At 29.3% G+C, this 24050-nt stretch overlaps 1 protein-coding gene and 1 pseudogene across 1 annotated transcript; one reads left to right on the plus strand and one right to left on the minus strand.

The window, feature by feature from the left end:
• Window positions 1-12159: 12159 nt before the first annotated feature.
• Window positions 12160-13884, minus strand: LOC107874919 (annotated as a pseudogene).
• A 7648-nt stretch (window positions 13885-21532) lies between these two features.
• Window positions 21533-23697, plus strand: LOC107874921 (putative F-box protein At3g47150). Its single transcript, XM_016721622.2, has 2 exons — window positions 21533-21743; window positions 22276-23697. Exons 1-2 carry the CDS (start codon window positions 21575-21577, stop codon window positions 22959-22961), a joined length of 855 nt encoding a protein of 284 aa, XP_016577108.2. The 5' UTR covers window positions 21533-21574; the 3' UTR covers window positions 22962-23697.
• The last annotated feature ends 353 nt before the right edge of the window (window positions 23698-24050 follow it).

Genomic DNA, 24050 nt, shown 5'->3' on the forward strand with positions numbered 1-24050 from the left:
TCTTGTTTTTGTGTTGTTCTCTTTTTCGTATTTTCCTCGCGTATTATTCAAGAACAAGCTCAAAAGCTCTTGAATTCAAGTACAAGTTTAGACCAAATCCATAAAATTCACAAATCAAGTTCAAAATCAAGATCAAGCTCGAAGCCTTTGAATTCATATTTGAAAAGGTGAACCAGAGGATTCATAGATATTGTAATGCTCACATATTGAAATCAGTAAAATGATTGTTGCAATATTTTTCTTGTCACGATTAATTATTTTCTCAACTCGAACTTTATTGTCTAACACTACATATTGTATTTATATTTTGTGATTTTATTTTATTTGTATTTGTATTTTATTTTCGTTGATGCATTTTTATTTTTAAAGAATTATATTATTTTTGTATTTGTAAGTTGACCACATATTATTTTGTATTTGTCATTTCATTTATTTCATTTGTTGTATTTGAATTTGTAGTTGACAACATTACTTGTATTTTTAATCAATTGAAAAAGAATTGTTATTTTTTCTTTTTATGAATACTTGTATTTATATTCATTGATACATTGTAGTTTACTGATACAAATTGAATAATCCAAATACGAATGTTAGATTATACAAATATAAATATTATATTTGTATCAAATGATACATGTGTATATAACTTAAACCATACACATACAAATGACAGGTGTTTATATATAAATACAAATGATAAATTTGACCTACAAATACTAATGGTACATTTGCACTGAATAACACATTGCATATTTATATATTTTAGACTCAAATAAATACAATTAATTTATGTACTTGTTTATACAAATACAAATGATAAAATTGTACATCTTCACGGTTAAACTATTCAAATACAAATGATAAATTTATTTAAAATTTATAGTATGATACAATTAAAATAAAATATAAAAAATATAAAATAGAACAACAATAACCACAAAAAACAAGAGGAAAAAACTAAAAAGGGAGAAAAATGACATAAAATAAAAAACAAAACAAGAATGAAAAAAGAAACAAGATACAAAAAAACTTCAAACAAAAATAAAACAAAGATGAAAAAAGAAAAAAAAAAGAGAGGAAGAAAAAAATAAAATATAAAAAATGACAAAAAATGAAAAGGAAAAAAGAAACGAAAAAAAAATGAAAAAGAAAAAAAAAAGAAGAAAACTGAAAAAAGGGGGGGAAAAGGGGAAAAAAGAAAAATAGAAGGTAGAGAAAGAATAAAAATCAAGGGAAAAAATAAAGGAGAGAGACTATGGATTATATTTAATTGTCAAGAAAGATATGAATTATAATTAATTAAAACTTAAGTAAAATAGGATAATTAGTAGCTTATATTTGCTAAGTCATGTAGTTATGCTATGAAATAATTATTATGTATATGTTTGATGAATACAATCTTAACTAAGTCAATTCACACTTTATATCTGCTTCAAAAATAAAATTCATGAATTAAAATATCCACTCAACTATCTAATAACAAAAACAAAGAAAATCAACTTATTAGAGCAATCCATTTTGTGTATTAAAAAACTTTCATACAATAATTAACGAGGACCAATTAACTTGTTCATACATTAATGTATACCTCAGTAACACTAACAATTTGATTCATATGAATTCTTTACTTCAACAAGAAGTTAATTTGTGTATACAAACTGTTTTACCTTCAAGACAGTAATTAACACGAAGAATCAAATAATTTTTGTACACATTGCTGTATAACTTCAAAATAAAACTAAAAAGTTTATTATTTTAAATTCTTTACCTGAAAATGATGATTTTCACGACTAAGTTGTTCATTATATTTAGAACAAAACCACTCAAATAATTTTGTAGAACAACAAGAAGCCAATTAATGATATATATCCTTAAAATTCTAGATTTTTTGGGAAAGAGCACACTGAAAGATTATCCATATTTTATTTACATTTGATTTCCTAATATAAAAAAATCATAGGCCTACGGAATATGGAAGAGAAATTTTACTACACAAGAAGAAGGTAGATAGAAGACAGTTGAAATAAATAAGAGAAATAAAGATCTAGAGAAATATTAAAATTTTTGACAAATTCGAAAAAAAATAGGGGAAAGGATAGAAATGACACTTCAAATTAAACTATTTTCACAAAAATGATCATGAACTTTAAATTTCACTTTCTGGCCATTTCAATTTGTTGGCTTGTTCTATACCGTTTCTACACATCTTCTATACAGTTTCTACACATATCTTATACATATAAATATTCTATACGAAAATTATACAGTTTCGATACACAATTTATACAATAATTGTAGATTATTTTTTTTTACACATTTTATATAACAATTATATAATTTTTATACACTTTCTATATATTTTATAAATATACATATTTGATGAACTATACAATTTTTTTACATATATCTTATATAAATACATATTCTATATAACAACTATACCATTTTTAGATAATTATATTTAATTATTTTTTCTAAACAATAAAATAAATTCAGTTAAAAAATTTATAGCCAAAAAAAACTGAAATATTTTTAAAAGGGTCGAATGGTCCAAGTTAAAATTATCAGTATTGTATATAGACTGTATCAGAACTATATAAAGTCAAAATAGCCCAAATTAAAAAATGACTATAAAATAATAACAGTATACTTGCTGATCATTTTTTGAAAAAATGTTAAATTTAAATTATTTATTTTTAAAAATGTTATATAGTGTTCTTTTCCCCGAAAAAAAATTATCTGAATACAAAAGTGGGCTATGAAATAGCCTATTAACTGAAAAAAATAACATACTTATTTGCCAAAAATAGAAAAGTGGGCTATTAATTGTCAATTGCATCTAAAGGTGGTCCACATTGTGTCCATATATCAACTGTGGACGAGTTAACTTAATTGGGATGGGTTTTATTTGATGGAACCGGTAAGTGACGTGGACCTTCAAATTGAAGGTCCCGTGTTCAATTTTGATATTTTAAAAAAATCGATTATTTGAGTTGTTAATTGTAAGTGGGATGAATGTGCACTTAGGTCACGCTAGTAACATAAATATACCCAACAATTAACGAGGGATATAATTAAATTATTTCAGATTGTTTGATGGAATATTTAAGGTTTTTTCTCTTTAATATGTATCACTTATTTTGAAAATATTATTGTGTAAGCGAAATGGCAAGTAGCCATAACAAATTTTTGGAAATATTCTCCCTTTTGATAGTTATTGGCATATTCGCACAAAATCTTGGTAAGTTTTGGAAGTATATATTTTCAGTACTTCTGATAGTGATTAATTACATTTTCAGTACTTCTGATAAAAAAAATTCAGCAATAAGTAATTAGATTATAAAAACTAATTACTTAGTTTGATGGGGCTTTTAGGTAGGGGATATGGCGTAATTAGATAGATTCGAATTCTGAATTGAGATCAACTAATAAATTTAATTTTAATATTAGTCAATAAAAACGTGTCATGTGATAAATTTATTTATTAATTTTATTTTTAAAATGAATCGATAAAAATAATGTCAACTTACAATCAATAGATTAACGTCAAGAATATTTTAGAGACAAAAAATATTTTTAATGGCATAAGTATCTGAATCCAGAATACCTGAATTGAAATGGGAATTAGACTTTTATCAATTGAGCTCCCCCTTTATACCGAAAAAAGTTTTGTGGTCCAAGTCTTAACTCTCCCTTGCATCAACAACAAATTTTAATTGTATGAGATACAACTTTACGTATTTCAAATATAATACTAATATTACTCATATTTGAAGATTGTCTAATAAATTAGTACTTTCATCTGATGAGGAATATATTATATTATCAATTTATATGACTTAATATCTAAAAGAAATACTTATAACAAACTTAATTAGATAGAGAATTGTGATCACAATTTCAGATAATTTTTTTTAATATAAGCATTCAGTAACTTTGAATTATGGTTAAAGTTGCTACGATTAAGGCTGGGCATATTTTGGTTTAAACCGAAAAACTGAACCGAAATTTAATTTTGATTTGATTTTTTGGTTTTTCGAATTGATTTCGGTTTCAAATTTTAGAAATTTGGTTAAACGGTTTGATTTTTGAATTTACAAAAAAAAATTGGATAAACCGAAAAAACGAATTTATATAAATAATATATTATAATATATATATATATATATAATTTAATATATATGTAAATATACTAAAAATATAATATAATCTGATATAACATATAAATATATAAATTATAATCATTTAGTAATCCTAAATCCTGATGCACTACTTTACTTTAGACCCTAACATTAACGTGAAGGCTGCAGTGGTGCTCAACCATCCTGAGTTCGTCAATTCATTTGAAATTTCAACATCGCCAACGACAGTCATTTGCTCAGTTCATTTGCTCAATTCGTCACTGTCGTCGACAGTCGCTACCGAGTGTGCCACTACCGTCACGCCAACGGCGATGAATCAGCGAGGTCGATATTTATGGTTATTTCATACGTGTTGAAATAATTATATTTGGGAATGAAAAATAGGTTTGAAAAAAAGATTATTTTTCTACAAAAATCACCAATTTTAAATGCTCACTACTTAATCTTTAAAACCGAAATAAAAATTCGAAATAACTGAACCAAATTTGTAAAAATCGAACCAAACTGAAATAATTTTAGTTTGGTTATAGTTTTCATTTTCGTCAATTCAAAAATCGAAAAATAGAACCGATATTCAACAATCAAACCGAACAAACCGAATGTCCACCCCTAGCTACGACACGCTCTAATTTCATAGGAATTTTATTATCCCTGAACTCAATTTTAGCATATTTTTATTTGAAACCCCAGGAAAACCTGCAGCCGCTACACCCTTCGGATGTGCGCACTGGGTAAACCCCTCACTGTGTAGTAGTCTGCAAACTATACAGGAGATGTAAACCGCACTAGGTAAGCGCAGTGCGACAGGCTCATGACTCAAAGACATTAAGGGAAGAATCGATCCCAAATAGCTGTGGTGGGTTACCACCTTCAAACTAGTGAGTCAGTCCCGAGGGACTGCTTTACTCTTTTTTTTACTAAGTCATTATCTTGAGCAAATTAATATTTGTCCTTTTAGTCATCCTATGACACCCTTATCAAGAGAAAATCAAAAGTATATTCAAAGACTTCTCCCAAATTATTAAAACTAAATAATGTTATAAGTGATCTATAGTATTCTAAAAGTGAGAAGCCATAATATTAAAAGTTAAAGTATCAAAATACCCATAAAATATTGAATGGCTTTTTGGCCCTTCACTTTATACCACTTATGATATTTTTTATTCCAAAATGTAAAAACATCATAGTATTTTCTTCAGAAAAAAACAAAAGAAGAAGAAAAACACGTGTACATCAATAAATGGAATAAAACTATCATGTCATTTATTCACGGAAAAAAGTCATCGTTTTCACCTTAAACTATACACTACAAGTCTAGGTCACACCTAAACTATCGTAGTGACCTATTACACACCTAAAATATAAAAAAGTGGAATTATTACCTCCCCGCGATACTCATGCCCAAGTTTAATGAGTGGAGTGTACTCCACTCGCCCTGTGATGATGCCACGTGTTTAATTTAATTTTTTTATTTAATTAATAAATAAGCCTTGTGATTAAAAATAAATAACCAAAAAAATTCAACAATTCAACAGCTCCTTCTTTGCTTCACCTTCCCTTCAAAACCAAGCAAATTCAACAAGAAAATTCCGATAGCAGAAAATATTCAACAATTCATCATTAAAAAAATGCAATTGTTGAATTGTTCACTTATTCTTTGCTTCACTTTTCCTTTAAATCCACTTCCTTCTTCATTTTCTTCTCTTCATCAACAACTCCTCCTTCTTTTACTCACTTAATCAAACAATACAAATCTTGTATCAAAGCCAAACTCATTGTCATCGGGGCTTTTTCACCTTCAGCAGACCCGAAATGCCAGCGTTTGGATGATGCTAATAAGGTTTCTGAGTTAATGGAGGTGGAAAATATGGTTTCTTGGAACGCGTTGGTAACTGGGTATTCTCAAATTGGACGATTTGACGAGACTTTGGGACTATTTGAGAGGATGAGGGAAGAGGAGATTGAATTAAATGTTGTAACATGGAGTGTTGTGATTTCGGGGTATGCACAGAGGGATTTAGGTTAGGGAAACTCATTGCTATTTATTTTTGTGTTTGTAACTGCAATTTTTTTAACAGTTGTACGAATTTGTGGTGGTTTTTGTAACTTTGGATGTTAACAATTGTGATTTTGTGATTTTGATGACAATTTTAGTGGTGGATGTTGAATTTTATGGTGGTTGTTTGTGATTTTTGTGATATTAATGGTTGTATTGTGATTACGATAATAAAATCTATGGTGAATTCTTAAAATTATTGTGGTGAAGATTTGAGGTTGATGATGATGGTGTTTTAATGGTGATTTTGGTGAAGAAGAAATAATTGAAGAAGGCGGGACCCCATATTAAAATAAATAATTAAAATTTTTAATTTTATTGATATTTTTTCAATTGAAAAAATAAAAAAAATTAATTTTATTAACATTTAGTTACCAATTCTTCAAACAAATGATCTTCAATCTTAATTTCGAAAGACAAATTTGGGAATTAGAGTTCTTAGTTTTGAGCCCCAAATTGGGTTAAATAGGAATTAGGTTCAATAGATCCGCTGGAAATTAAAAGTGTTGTATTTTTAAAGTTTTTAGTCATTTTTTTTTTGTTATTCAAAAGGTTGGACGCGCCTAAAACGTGTGTAAGAAACGCGCCTTAGAATGGGTGTCGCAGGGAGATAATAGTTCCACTTTTTTATAGTTTAGGTGGGTAATAGGTCACTACAATAATTTAGGTGTAACATAGACTTTTAGTGTATAGTTTGAGATGAAAACGATACTTTTCCCTTTATTCATGTGAGTGCCTTCCAACTCTTTTCAAGCATAACAGTGGTAGCATTCGTGTACCTGAAGCTTGTGAGTCTCTTCCACATTCTATAATTTTTGGACTTTCAAATTCAACATTTATTTCCACATCACCTTATCAAAATTTTCATGAATATTAAATATAAATAGTGGACATTTTGTGCTGATAAAGTGGAGAAAGGTATGAACATTTTACTTGTATGCATTTTCAATTTTAGTTTTTTTTTTTAAAATGTTTCCTTTGTCTATTATCTATTGCATTCATGAGCATAATCTATTTTATTAATTGCAAATCTGAATCAGTTTAATTACTTAAAAACACATATGTTTCATTGGAGTGCGCAGTATTGGATGCTTCTCCAAGGCCTCTGAATGGTTGAAATGTTGAATATCGAGGATTTGTCGTTCGATATGGTTGGACCTAGACAGATGAAGAAGATGATAATGATGACTGCTCAGAGGAATTATTCGGGAACCAAAACATGTGTTTATGAAAAGAGATCTCACGAACTTCCTACTAGGGAAGAGTAGCAGTATAAAGCCAAGAGATGAGTTCCATTTCCTCAAGTGATCCTCTCCAAAGATGGGCTCTCAAGTCTTGAAGCTTTTTAGCATATTAGTAGTTTTATTTCTTGAATTTTCGTTTGTTTCTCCTGTCTTTCCTATTTTTCTCCAAAACAAGCATATGATGAAGAAAGTCACTATGACAATCATGGTTTCAAGTTTCAGCCTATTCGATTATCAATATAGCGATGTTTCTTGATGTAGGTATGTTGGTTGCTGGCAGGGTGGATCCAGGGGTCGGGAGGATGTTCAGTCAAATTATTTGTAAAAAATTATTCTCTCCGTCTCAAATTTTCTAATTTGATTTCTTATTTTACTTTTTTTTTTTTCATTAATCAAGATAAGACAATTATTTTTTCTCATTATACCCTTAGTAATTGATTACTCCTTGTTACTAGAATCGAATTATTAAATTTTGAAAAATGTTGCAAAGACTTTGGTGATCCTATAATTCTAATTATCCATGTAAAAAAGATTTGGTATGAGCCATATAATAACTTTATCAATATTGGAACTAATAACATGACACAATTAATAGGGGCAAAATGGTAAAATTACATTATCAATTATTATTTTCTTAATAGTTGTGTCATCTCAATTTGGGACGGAGGGAGTAAATTATATTTAAGGTTATACTCCCTCCGTCTCAAATTGAGATGACACATTGATTAAAAAAGGGCAGCCCGGTGCACTAAAACTACCGTTATGCACAGTGTCCGGGGAAGGACCCCACCACAAGGGTATATCGTACGCGGCCTTACCTTGCATTTTTGCCAGAGGCTGTTTCCAAGGCTTGAACCCATGACCTCTTGGTCACATGGAAGCAACTTTACCAGTTACTCCAAGGCTCCTCTTCTCCCGGACATCAGATGACACATTGATTAAGAAAAATAATTAATAACACTGTTTTCAACATAATTTAATTCATGGAAAATAAACTTCAACTACAAATAAAAATATGAAAAAACAACAGTTTTATTGATAAACAATGGGGGTACAAATCTGTTCCTCCCTTGATTCTTCTCTCTTGATTTTCTCCGTAATTTGAGAACCGTCAGTAGCATATTTCTCGAATGTATGAAGATTTGGATATGAATTTCTCCGTAATTCGAGGGCCGTTAGTGGCGTATTTCTCGAACGTAGGAACATTTGAATTTGATCTCCATGAAAGGAGAGTTTGTCTTCTTGATGTATTTGATTATCAAGAAAAGAGGGTTTTTGATCTTTATGAATATCCCATGAATTTATTGGGACTTTTCAAAGATCTCTTTGTGAAGATCCCGTGAATTTGTGGGATACTGGAGATGCCTTCCTTGATTCTTCTCTCTTGATTCTCTCCGTAATTTGAGGGCCGTTAGTGACTTATTCTCGAACATAGGATGATCTCTTTATGAATATCTATGATTTTGTGCGATATTGAAGATCCCGATCTTACGAATGCCCATCCGCTTATGGGATATTCAGGATGCTTGTTTCAGCGAACATGTTATCCTTTAAATAGGCGAGATTTAGGGTAAAGTAGCCTTCTAGAACTCTAACAGAATTTGAATTCTTGTTAAAGAGTCCACAAATTTTAGATGTCTACAAACATGACTAGTTTACCATAGTATCCCTATTAAATGATGTTTACATTTTAATTTGAAGAAAAAGAAATTAATGCAAAGGGTAAAACATGAAAAAAAAAAATTCTCTTTTTGATTAATGAAAAAAGACAAGTAAAATAAGAAATTAAATTAGGAAATTTGAGACAAATAATTTGAGACGAGGGAGTATTTTTTGAAAAACAAATTAGAATTAGCCAATATAGAGCCTTAATTGTAACTTTTATAGCAACAATTTCATAATTACGAAAAATAGTAAATTATATTTTGTATTTAAGTAAACTGTTGCTATACAAATACATATACAACAAAATTTATTGTCCTTGTTTTACTCAAATTAGTTGAGTTAAGTAAGGATAATTATTCCATTTAATTAAATTCTCATAAATTACTCTTATTTAAATTAGTAGATTCCTTTTTCAAATCAAACTTAAATATGAATCATTATTTTCATGATCTTCAAAATTTCAAAATATGATTCTCTTATATCTCTAACTATTTATTCTTATTAGTTTTTTCATTTTTTATTTTAATTTCTTTTTTTTTATTTTTTTCTTTCCACTTTATTTTCTCTCTTCTACTTCTTTTCTTTTCTTTTCTTTTCTTTTTTTTTCCTTTTCTTATATTTTTTTTCGTTTTCTTCTTCTTCTTCTTTTAATTTTTTTTTCGTTTTGTTTTTACACTTCTATTTCTCTTTCTTCTTCTTTTTTACTTTTTCACTTCTTTTTTTTGAATTTTTATTTTTCATTTTTGTTTTTTTCTATTTTTTTGATTTTTTTTAATTTTTTTTTACTCTTCTATACCTATCTCTTATTTTTAAAAGACAAATATCTATATCATAGATACATATTAAAATAATATACAAAATAAACAGACATACAGATCTGCATATGTATTTACGGTAAAAACATACATATACATCTGCACATGTATTTACAGAAATACATATCTGACTCACATGTATATATAAACATATAAGACACGAAATCTCTATAACAAAAATGACAATTATATACATATACATATAGGTAGTAAAAAAATACATATACATAATTTAAAACAGTAAAAGAAAATAAATAAGTATATATATTACCCTTTAAAATGACATAATATGTACAGTTCAAAGACAAATTCAACACCATATAAAATACATATAGCTCTGCATATGTATTTACAGAATACATACCTGATCCATATGCATATTCTTTTTTTATATGAGTCACCTTTTATTTCGCAAATTCATAGAAAGATATATAGTATAGTTATATTTGTTACTATTTAATATGAATATGATATGTATTTCGTAAATACATATGTATGTTTTGTACTGTAAATACATATTCAAATTTGTATGGCTATGTATTTTGTATGTTTTTTGAACATGTGTATGTGATAGACATATTTGTCTTTTCAAAAATAAAAGTTAGAGATAGAAGAGTAAAAAAATGAAAAAAAAATGAAAAAAAGAAAATTGAAAAGGAAGAAAGAGAAATAAAGGGGAAAAAATAGAAAAAAAAAGAACAAAACGAAATAAAAAAAGACAAAAAAGATATGAGAAAGGTAAAAAAGAAAACGAAAAAGGGAAAAGGGGAAAAGGAGAAATAAAAGAGAGAAAATAAAGTAGAAATAAAAAATGAAAAAGAAAAAGAAATAAAAATAAAAAAATAAAATAATAAAAATAAGATGAAAAAAACTAACAAGAAAAAAAGGTAGAGAAATAAGAGAGTGAAAGACAGTAATGATGTTTTACTTTGAAATCTTGAACATCATGGAAATAATTATCTTCAAATATGAAAAAGAAAAAAAAAGAAAATAAAAAAGGAAAAAAGGAAAAAGGAGAAAAAGAAGAGAATAGAAGAGAGACAATAAAGTGAAAATAAAAAAAATAATAAAAAAATAAGATAGAAAAAAAGGGTAAAAGATACGGCTATATTTGGGAGGGGTGAAATGCTGGAGTAAAAATAGGAAAATGTAAAGTAGTGAGAGTAAAACATGCACTTACCTAGTTAATGAGTAAAATAATGTTACTCTTGATATAAATTGTAATTTTATAAAAGTATTGTTATTTATTATAATTATAATTTTAAATATGCTACTTTGTGTAATTTTTTCTATTTTTTATGTACATCTATTGAATTTGAATACTCTAAACACTACATGTTGGCTCAATGGGACTCTAAGTTGAAGGCTCAAGCACTGTATATTTGCTTTTTGAGCCCTTTTAATAAAATTTTGTATGTCACTAATTGCGGGTATCTTTATTCAACTACTGCTTTTAGGAGACATTAACGTTTTCACTTTTTAATGTTATTGTTCAATGCTTCTTTGTTTTGTTTTTCTAAAATATGGAAACATAAAAGTATATCATATTTGACGGTTTTACAATTAAATAAATGGATATTTTATTCGATATGAAACTATAATAAAATAGGGATCGTTTGGTTGGGGAGTAAGTTACTCTGGCATAATTAATTTCGAGATTAGCTATTTCGAAATTAGTTATCTCAGCATATATATAAGATAACTTATTCCAACACTAAAGCATAAATGGTGGGATAAATAATTTCTTGGCTAATTGATACCTCAAACCAAACATAAGATAAAATAATTCTATAATTTATTCAAAGACTATTATAACTTATACCTCACATCAAACTACCCTTAGTGTTCAAATGCCATTAAATAATCATATTACTTTAAACAGCTAATAAAAAATGTAACTTGTATTTTCTCCCAATTTAATGTAAGTAATAACAAATATAGTTTATTTTCATGATTGTGTATTTTTATAATATTTGTATTATTAACTTGGAATACACTACAACGCATGTGTCCAAAAATTAATAATAAAAAAATAAACACGCTCCTAATCGTGTTTCAACAAATTGCTAGTAATAATTTAACATTGAGGAGAGAAAATAAAATCAATTTATAAGGAATATTAAAACCATAAAATAGATTAAAAGAACCTTTATTATTAACCAATGATGCAACAATGTGAAAGAACAAAAAAATTACATAAATTTTTTTCATTACACAAGTGATGTCAAGTGCCATGATCTCAGATGCATGATCATTTATTATGCATTCAAAGAAGTAAAACTATGAACTTAATTAATCAATTAATTAACATGTGTGTATTGAATTTTTTATAATGATCTTCTCTTTCACCATAACTTCATTCACCTTTGTTATTCCTTTAAGTAAGTGAAGGAATGCTTTGTTCATTCCTAAAGAAGTTTGAAGGATTCACCTTAGTCTTCACATAAACCAATCTATCAAAATTATTATTGAAATACTTAATCCCCCAAACCTTAGCTTGCACAAAGCTTGTATATCCCTTCATGTTGTTCATTCCAATATCAAGATCCCAATAGTTGATATAAGCAGCTCTTGGGAACTTTGAAACAAAAGGTGTCATGTAAGAATAATGCCTTCTTATCCAATTTATATGCCTCTCAGCTACTTCATCTTCTCCTTCATCCCAATACACCATATGTTGGATATTGTATAAATTTCCAGCTCTATGGGGGAACGGGATAGCGGATGGTGAAATCTCATCCATCCTCCCACCATATGGACTAAACATCACTTGTGCTTCATCTTCAAAGAACAATCTCCATATTCCTTCGAGACCACCCTCTGGAATTGGCTGAAGTACGAAGTCTGATTTTGCCTTAAAGTAACGTGTTGAGGGTTGAATCCTACTCAGCAAGACATCATGAGATTCACCTCTAGGAAACCCTGCAAAGTATAATGTGGACTCTATCCAACTCATCTCAATGCAATCTTCTCTTCTCAACCCTAATTCAGGAAAATTTTCTTGCATGATGGGAAGTAATCGATCCATTTCACCAAGGAAAATGGAGTTGAATGAAGCTACAATTTGTTTGTCACCTGGATCACTTGTGTTCAATCTACTAATCAAGATGCTAATGAACAAATCTTCATGGAATCTCGGACCAACAAATTGCCACTTATGAACAAGCTTAGTGGCATTTTGTTTCAATGTCTTGTCAAGTGTGAAAACAGTTACTTTCTCAGGAACATCTACCAATTTTACCTTCCATGCAAGGACAAGTCCAAAGCTATTACCACCACCTCCTCTAATTGCCCAAAATAGATCTTCCCCCATAGAATTTCTATCAAGAATTCTTCCATTGGTGTCGATTAAACGTGCATCAACAATGTTATCTGCAGCTAGGCCATATTTTCTCAACATAACACCATAACCACCTCCACTAAAATGTCCCCCAACACCAACCGTTGGACTAACACCAGCAGGGAATCCTAGGGTTTTGCTTTTCTGTGCAATTGTATTATAGAGTTCACCATTAGTTGATCCAGTTCCAATCCATGCACTCGTTTCATTGACATTAACATTGATTGTTCTAAGGTTGATAAGGTCAACCATAATGAATGGAACCTCGGAGACATAAGAAAGGCCTTCATAGTCATGTCCTCCACCACGAATCCTAACGTGCATCCCAGTTTTTTTAGCACAAAGAATGACTTGTTGGACATTGGGTTCACTTACTGGGGTGACAATCACAAGAGGTTTAGGAGTTTTAGTTGTATTAAACCTTGGATTTTTTATGGAGAATTGGAGGATTGATGAAAAAGAAGAGTTATTTGGGGTGTAAAGGTTGGAAAATGTTTAGTTACTATGAGATAGACACTGAATGAATTCTTCATGATTATCAGCTAGTGCTGCCCATGAAGCTGTTGAGAAAACAAGAAGTACCAAAAGAAAGGAAAACCAAGAATTCTTCATATTGCTTGAGATTTTGTTTTGTTTGTGTTATGGAAATGAAACTGGAAAACCCATTCTATTTATAATATGTTAGGAGCTAATTGTTTGGTTGAACTTTCTATAATCAACCATATGCGTGTAAAATGTTTATACTTGGTTGTTGACATGAGGTTAAGCCAGATCATGATATCATGAGAACAAGTCACTTTGCATTTTTACAATAAATAATATTTTAAATTTAAATTGTGGTTAAAATCAACTAACGTTGAGTTCTATTGCATGAAAACAACTAAGATTGACACATAATCAGAAACTTACTTAAAACTATGGCACTTTAATTTACTAAAAAATCACATTTTTTCTCATATCTTGGTGAAAATCAACAGTCCTATTAATTGGATGAAAATCATAATAATAATAATAATATTATTATTATTATTATTATTATTATTATTATTATTATTATTATTATTATTATTATTATTATTATTATTATTATTATTATTATTATAACAATAACAACAAGAAGAAGAACGCAGCAACAGCAACAGTAGTAATATTATTAATAATAGTATTCTATATTGAATAATGTACTCCTAATCTGAAAGCTTTCTAAACCGACTTTTCTTGATTGTGTGAAAAATAATAAAATATGTCACTAAACTAACAATTTTTGCCTACTAATAAGAAAAAAAAATGAAAAAAATGTATATCGCATGGAAGAGATTATTAGTTATTTTATGATCTACTGAAAATAACCTCTTTGCTTCATCTAAGTTAGTGGTATGATCTGCATACATTTACCCTCCTCAGATCTCACTATATAAGAATATACTGGATATGTTGTTGTTGTAAAGAAAAAAAAAAAAAAAAAGAACCAAAATGGTAAATTAAAAAAATTTTATTTCATGAAGATAATGACCTAATATCTTCTTTTTTTTTCACAGGTGATGATGGGATAAGATTTTCTTCTTTCTTTAAAAAAAAGGTAACAAAATTGTGGAACTTTCTAATTATCTTACTCATATATGTTATATGCAAAGAGTATTGTATAGTAAGATTTGTATTAGAAACCAAATGCCTAATTGAATAAATAACTCAACATTAAAATGTATACATGCAATTCAACAATAACTTGAATGTATTCATCTATCTCATTATGTTTTACAGTTTCATAATTCATTGTTTCACTGTCACATCAGATCAATTAGACGTTTTCTTGTAAATTGTTTAGATTGACAATAACATAGTATTAAGGGAGAAAGATACAAATAGTACTTTGGCTAAATATATTAATACGAAATAACCATTAAATTTTATTTCTACTTTTAGTTTTAGCCATTTGTTGACACATTTTATACAGTACTGATATAATTTTGATAGACAACTTATACAGATATATATTTTATACAAAAAAAATAGAATTCATATATGCAGCTTATACATGTACATATCTTATAAAATGATGATATAATTTTTAGGCCAAACTCATCGGTGGCCCCCCAAACTTGGCACGAACTTTCATTTAGGCGCTTCAAGTGGACGTTGTTCACTTTTAACACCTCAAGTAGCTACAAAGTGTGTCACTTTGACACCTTTTGCTGAATCAGCAAAGAGAGTGTGTTGCACTCGCTGCCAGGCGCATTTTAGGGTATATAACATATAAATGAACCAATTATAAAAGGACATTTGACATTTTTATAAAAATAATTTTTATATAATTAATTTAAATTAAAAAAGAATTACTAACCCCACCCCACCCTAATATCATCTTCCTAACCACCCCACCCTACCCGATATCATCTTCCTCAGCCCACCCCACCCCCAAATCGTTGCTGCCACTCCCACCCCAAAATCGTCTTCTCCCATCCTCCCCACCCCCATCCATTAGTTTTCCATCATTTTTTTTTTCTTAATACAATTGATTTTTAATAATTTGGAAGAATGCAAGTTGGTGCAGATTGTAGACTTCTTCTTCTTATATGTTGGGATTTGATGAGACTATCATGGTATTTTTGAGAAAGTAACAAAAATGGTCCATATGTTGAGAAAATGACAAAAATGATTTTCGTCGATGAAATAACGGTATTTGTTGTTGTTGGCTTGGTGAATTTGTGCTATATGTTTTGAATTTGTTGAGAAGTGAATTTGTTGTTGACAAAAATTATTGTTGAGAAGTGAATTTGTCTTGCGCAGAAGTGCGATTATTGGCTTGGTTAGCGGTTGGGGGGACTGGAGAAGATGACTTTGGGATTTGGGGAGTGGGGATGGAGGTGGGGGAGGGCAAATGAAGAAGATGACGGGAGGGGGGAGGGCTGCCATGTAGAGAAGATGACTTGGGGGAGGGGTGCTGGGGGGGATGAGTGTTGGTGGAGAAGATGACTTTAGAGTTTGGGGGTGGTGGGGGTTGGATTGATAATTTTATAATTATTTTTTAAAATGCCACGTGTCAGTAATTAATTGGTTCTTTTAATTTAATTATGTGTATATATATATTAATAAGTTGGATAATCATGTATTTTGGCCTTTTATTTTTTTAAAAAAAATTAATTGTGAATATAAATAATGATGTGACAATTTAAATGAGTTGACACAAATCAATTGGTTGTTTTGTCCATGTTGGCAGCGAGTGCAACACACTCTCTTTGCTGATTCAGCAAAAGTGTCAAGTGGCTACTTGAGGTAGGGGTGTCAAGTGGGCCGGCCCGACCCGGCCCGACTACCTAACCCGGTCCGGTTTGACCCGGCTCGGTAAGCCCTAGGGCTTTAGGGTTCCGGATCCCGGACCGATTATTTTGTTAAAATGGGCCCGATTAACCCGGCCCAGACCAAGCCCGATCCAGGTCCGCCGGTTAACCGGCCCGGCCAGGCCCGACCCGAAAATAAATAAATATATATATATATATATATATATATATATATATATATATATTGTGAATAGATCTTCTATAGAAGTGTATAGTATATTTGATCTAAAGTATTTGTTTTATAAATTAGTATATAACTATACAAATATATATTGTAATGTATATATATTATAGTATATTTCATTTAAAGTATTACATATACATAGAATAGAGTGTATATATGTGAATAGATCTTCTATAGACATGTATATTTAACGTATACATGTGTATATATTTTATAAATTAGTATATAACTATATATTGTAATGTATATATATTGTAGTATATCTCATTTAAAGTATTACATATACAATTATACATAGAATAGAGTGTATATATGTGAATAGATCTTCTATAGACGTGTATATTTAACGTATACATGCGTATATGTTTCATAAATTAGTATATAACTATAGAAATATATATTGTAATGTATATATATTATAGCATATTTGATTTAAAGTATTACATATACATGGAATAGAGTGTATATATGTGAATGGATCTTCTATAGACATGTATATTTAACGTATACATTACTTTATGTTTTATAAATTAGTATATATATTGTAGTATATACTTTTTTTAAAGTAGTACATATATATTGAATGGTGCGTATATATGTGTATATATCTTCTATAGACGTATATCTTTAAAGTATACAAGTGTATATGTTTTATAAATTAGTATGTAACTATATATATATACATATTGTTGTATATATATATATGTATATTGTAGTATATATTTTATTTAAAGTAGTACATATATATTGAATGGTGCATATATATGTTTATATATCTTCTAAAGTAGTATATATTTAACGTATACATGTGTATATGTTTAATAAATTAGTATATATATATATATATATATATATATATATATTTATATATATTGTAGTGTATATATATATATTATACTATTATAGCATATGTTTTATTTAAAGTAGTACGTATAGTCATATATAATTATATATTGAATGGTACATATATGTGTAATTGTTTATATATTTTTTTAAAAATATATATTGTATATTGGAGTGTATATAGTGTATATTGGATTATTTATTTATTTTTTAAACGGGTTTGACCGGTTTTTAACCGGGTTTTGGTGGGTTTGACCGGGTTGGGTTAAGTGGGCCGGGTTAGGGTGGGTTTTAATTTTTTTACTGTTTGGCCCGGCCCGGTTAACGTCAAACCCGGCCCTTAACCGGCCCACAACCCGGTTAAAATGGAAGGGCCGGTTCCGGGTTGGCCCGACCCGGCCCATTTGACACCTCTAACTTGAGGTGTTAAAAGTGAACAACGTTCAATTGAGGTGCCTAAGTGAAAGCTCGTGCCAAGTTTAGGGGGCCACCGATGGGTTTGACCTAATTTTTATGCACATCATATAAAAAATACATATTTTATATAACAATAATATAATTTCTATACACATTCTATTCGTAATAATAAAAAAGTTGCTATACACATCGTATATACAATTTTTAGATAGCAACTATATAGTCTTTATACATATTCTACACGTCACTAATAATCAAATTGACAAGAAAGTTGTAGATTCAGCGAAGAATTTAGTACTTCTCAATTTCTAACTGATCAATTTGAATTAATCTTTCCATAAATTTCCTATTCTATTTTTTTATGAACTATATCACTACGATATATAAATTATATCAATATGATGTATATAATGTATTTGAACTATCTTAGTCGGAATGACCCAAATTAGGAAAAATTCATTTTGTGGAAATAAAATGGCTGAGTGCCCATATTTTGAGTCGCATTTAAAATGGTTATTTTTGATGAAAAGATTTTCCCAAAAGGGCCATAGGGTGTCTTTTTCCTAGTATGAAACCCAACTATATATTTGATAGCATGATAATGTTATTTACTTTCTGAAAATATGTACCTTATTTTCTTGAAAAAAAAATGACATTAATTGTCTAAATACACAAAATAATTAGATACATTAACTAATATACACCAAACATTATTGTTGTTAGTCGAACTAACTAATACACACTTGCTCGTAACAATGCCTAACAAAAGACACAATGCCTAATAAAAGACTTGGGAAAGATACCCCCTAAAACAAAGCTAATTACATGAAATTGACCCCTCCCTAACAGATTTCTCCACAACCAAATCAGCCAAATGTAGTTAGCTCAATACCCCCTTCCTAAATTGTAGTGAAAATAACGAATTAATCCTATTAATTGTGGTTTTTAAATTGTGCCGCCAACTTCCCAATTTCTTATATTGTGCAACCAACTTCCTTTTTTTTTTTTTTTAACTCTTTTTTTTTTTTTTTTTTTTTTTTTTAAAAGTAAATTTAGTTGTTTCTCTTTTTATATCCATTTTTGTCTTAAGCTTCTTTTGTTGTTTTGTTAGATTATCTTTTTTTTTTCCCTTGCTGAACTTTTGCCTTTGTAAAAAAATAAAAATAAAAATATTAAAATTTACTAGCTTATTTATTAAAATTTAAATTAATAAAAATTATATTTTATGAAAAAAGAACTTAAAATACCTTAAACTATTAAATTTGGTACAAAAGTACCTCCGTTAATATGTTAGTTCTAAAATGTCCTTGAAGTCACCTATTGACTCTAAATTGTCCTTATAACTGATAATTTTTGAATTTACAAAAGTAAAAAACATAAATCATTAGACTACAATAAGAAATAACTAAGGAAAATATTAAAATCTAACTTACTAGAAAATATATTTTGCAAAAAAAGAACTTAAAATACCTTAAACTATTGAATTTGGTACAAAAGTACCCCGTTAATCTGTTACCTCTAAAATATCCTTGAAGTCACCTATTGACTTTAAATTACCCTTATTTTTATCGATCCACTTGAAAATAAAGTTAATAAATTCAGTTATTACGTGTACCTAATTAATGAATTTCAATTCAGTAGTAAGTAATCAGATTATAAATTGATATTAAGGGTGTGTTTGGTATGATGGAAAATATTTTCTATGAAAAATATTTTTCTAGAAAATGTTTTCATAGAAAATAAGTTGGTGTTTTAATTATTTTCTTATGTTTGGTTGTTGAGTAGAAAATATATTTTCAAAAAATATTTTATGGTATTTGGTTGGTGAATAGAAAATATTTTTTTTTCTACCTAAATTTTAACTTTACATGAGCGTGTGACCCTCTAATTAAAAATATAATATATTTTCTAAAACATAATATTTACCTACACATTTTTAATCATTCGATCAGTTTGTATGAGATGTGACATCAACAATTATACATTTGTTTGACCAAATTTAGAAAATAATGTAATTTTTTATCACTTATTGATGAAATAAATTTATAATTATGTTTTTTTTATTTTATTTATTTATTAAAAGGTAACTTCTTAATACGATTTATGAAAAAAGGGAAAAAAGAGTGAGTTAGGTGGTACTTGATTTGACAAAACGAAGTAATAATTTTTTAAAAAAATTGGTAAGAAATGTAATAAAAAGTTATAATTTATAAATTGTAATAAAAAGTTTTAATTTATAAAAGTTATAAAGTTTTAATTTATAATTTTTTAAAAAAAACTCAGTGTACTAACACATCACTTCTTTATGTCAAATCATGTTAACATAATAAATTATTACGTTTTATAAAAACGTTTTGTAAAAAGTAATATATTATTACTACGTTTTACTAAAACTTTTTTATTGTACACATCCGTTATCAAACCGTTAAAAAAAGGTATAAAACGTGATAAATTATTACGTTTAGCTTAGGTAATTTATTAAATACGTGACCTATTTTGGTCACTTTATTCATATTTTGGTTTATTTTTATTCCAAATTCTCATAAGTCACATCTCAATATTTTCTAGAAAATAACTTCCCTTGGCTCACGAGGGGAAGTCATTTCTTTCAAATGGGAGAAAATGAGTTCCTTTGAAAAATATTTTTTCAAAATTATATTACAACCAAACAAGAAAAAATATTTTTCATCGTACCAAACACACCCTAAGTGACAGTGAATTTGGTATAAAAGTATTGGAAATGGGTCAATAATTGACTTGGAAATTAAAAACAAATACAATTACAAAACCACCTCACTTACTCCCCTCCCCCCCTCTCGACCCGAAAAGAAGTACTTCAAAGAAACTAAATTTGAAGGTGAAATGGAAATTAAATCCGAGGCTCATACGAGGAGGGAATAACATGTTTAGAGAAAGAATTATCATTATTACAAAAGAGTATTGCTTGTTCTTAAGTAAATAAATCAAGTCAAAACAAAATATTATTGAGTTTAACTTCTATCAATATAAAAGAAATTATATTATCAGGACAATCGTAAGAGTAATAAAATATATCTGTCCATGGAAAATAAGATCAGTAACTGGAAAACTAGCACAATTTAATGTCACACTAAGGTTAAAGTATATTGATTGTTTAATTTTTCTTCGACAGAGTCAAGTGTATGTATGTTACTGTATGTTACAAAAAATCTAAATATAATATACACATTCACACACACAACTTATAATAGCGTTACTCCTGCATCCCACCCGACATATCTGGCTTCCACTTAGCTATTCTGTGAGCTTGTTTTTTTATAATGTTTGACAAGAAACCCCGTAAGCCAATGAGTAATTGTACCTAAATTTTTTTCGTACCCATAGCTTGACCTTCACCTTTTTCTACGTGTACGGATGTTGTGTCAGTCAATACTTTTTAGTTTTACCCATTCTTTTAGGAATTGAGTGGAATTTACTTTTTATATCTAAGCTATAGGAAGAAGTAACTCGTTGATAGCTAATTTTACACTCATTTCGTTGTTTCTCGTTATATGTGCTTCACATACAAAGTTAGTTTTTTTTTATATATAAATAAGAGGTTCGGGAACATTCGTTTCCCTGTCTTTTGTGATCTACATACTATTTACTCTTTCTTATTGGATCCTTCTGTTCAATACTTCTTGATTGACCATCCACTAATTCTTCTTATGAGCATACAAGGTTAGAGGACCAATTTGTTACTTCATCTGTTTATTTTAGGATTTTAAATTTGTTACAATTATCCAGTATTATTCTCATCATTTCAATTTGTTCATCTTACTCTGCTTTTCAGTTTATTAAAAAGAATTTATTTTTTGACAATTACTTAAATTTTACTTTTCATGTAATAGAATTAAAATAGAAAGATTGAATGACATTTTGGTATATTCTAAATATTTATAATTTGAGACCATAATATTCAAAAGTCCAATTTTTTTTTTTTTTTAAACTCTGTATCAAGTCAAAACCAAACAAATTAAAACGGGAAGGTATTAGTTAGCGAGTCCAAGAGAGGGTAAATAACTCTGTTTCCATTTGTATTGCTCTATCACAATTGTTTTTGTTCAAAACTAAGTCTTTTCTTATGCTTGAATCGCAAGTTATTGACGAAAAATTAAAAGAAAAACTTCTGTTTTCTCCTAGATTTCATGCCTAGACGGAGGAAGTATATGTACGGTAATGTTAATAACCAGAACGTTTGCATATATTGCAGGAAATAATTCGAGCAGAATGACAAGTAATACACAGATTTATTCGCCAGAAGAAACTTTAACTGATATTTTAGCGAGGTTACCTGTGAAATCACTTTTGCGATTCAAACGTGTATGTAAAAGATGGTGTGATCTAATCAAAAGTGTGCGTTTTATCAGAAAGCACTGTGATAGCCCAGGCAATCGTACCCGTCCAGTGGTTTGCAAGTTCGGTGTTGACTACAACCATGAGCCTGAGCCTCTAAGGGCTTTTAATTTCTACGTGCTCCCTGAGAAAATATTCGCGGGCATTGTCCCTACTCATCACAGGCTTTATCGTTGCGAAGGAGTTACGGATTTCAGATGTATTTATGGTCCGGTTGATGGCCTATTCGTATTAGAGAATGGGCATTATTTAGACAATGTTCGGTTTTGTTGGTGGAATCCTGCAACTAAAGAGTGTAGGCTTATGCCCAAGTTTAATTTCGAGCTTGACCTGTTTTTTGAAGATCACAGCCGGACAGCTGGGATGGGATTAGACCTGGTCAATAACGACTATAAATTTTTATGGATTCGAGTATTTTACAATGATGAGAAAAGAGAGGTTTATCCTAAGACGTATGTTGCTCTTTATTCGTTGAACAATGACTCTTGGAAGGTTTTAGATGAGCCTGATTTAGCTTATGACTGTGAATTATGTGTCACTTAATTGCACGTATTTGAACGGACTTCATTATTGGATGTCCTTTACCAGGGACAAGGACAATGATGATAACAACATATACGGCATTAAAACGTTTGATTTTGCAACTGAATTATTCGGGGAGATGGAGCCTCCACCTATTCCAGGGGATCACTGGGGGACTTTAATGTTACGCGGTGGCTCTCTTGCAGCTATGTCTTGTAGTGATACCTCACAGCCTATGACGTCCATTTATGATATATGGGTAAGGATCGGAGCGAATAATTGGATCAAAGTTTTTTCTGTAAATCCTCCGATATCATGGCATTTTGCTCTCGGCGTGTGGGATTATGATAAGTTCATTTACGAGCTAACCCAAACTAACAAGATGGTTTTATATGACCATAGTACTAAAAAAGTTACAAGTCTTGGATTTGATCATTTTCAGCGTTTAAGCTCCAGCTTCTGTTGGCCTCTGTATTATAAGGAGAGCATAGTTCCAATAAAGAGAAAAGAACCGACTGAGTACGATCATGCTGAATACTTTTTCACAAAGTATCGATAATCAAACACGAGATGTGAGCGTTCAAGGACAAATTCAACAGCGATCAGCCTAATTAAAGCGGTGGAAGAAAAAAGAGGCAGAAAATATATGAGAACATAGCAATGTAAATATAGTGGTTAAATGTGCTTGTTGCTGGATACTACTGATTGTATAACTCTTGGGATAAAGATTTTGTTCATTCATAAGTTTTCCCACTCCTTTTTATGTGTGAAATTACATCGACCAATTTGCTTTAGCGTTTGCAGCGAATGGAAAGAGAATGAATATATGAAAGTGAATTGAATATAATCAATGTATGTCCATAGTGAGTCTTTAATGTGATAAAAGGTGTATTTGAGTTTGGGCTGCTTTTATAATATGCCAGTATACATTAGAAGCATAATACATCTTCATATGTTATATTCCTTCAGCAGTATAAATAGAGTGGGAATGAATTAGCGCATATATATTTGGTGGGTGGGGGTGGCGGTGGGGGTGGGGCGATTCAATATTGGGAACTTTGTGGTGGAGCTAGAATAAAGTTTATGGGTTCGATTGAACTCAATAACTTT

Source organism: Capsicum annuum, chromosome 6, assembly GCF_002878395.1.
Source record: "Capsicum annuum cultivar UCD-10X-F1 chromosome 6, UCD10Xv1.1, whole genome shotgun sequence".
Classification (NCBI taxonomy): Eukaryota; Viridiplantae; Streptophyta; class Magnoliopsida; order Solanales; family Solanaceae; genus Capsicum; species Capsicum annuum.

Bases quoted from the DNA above. Each gene is read 5' to 3' on its own strand.
- LOC107874921 (XM_016721622.2), top strand. From the start codon at position 21,575: ATGTGCTTCACATACAAAGTTAGTTTTTTTTTATATATAAATAAGAGG. The intron at 21,744-22,275 runs GTTAGAGGACCA...CATATATTGCAG, and splicing joins TCTTCTTATGAGCATACAAG to GAAATAATTCGAGCAGAATG.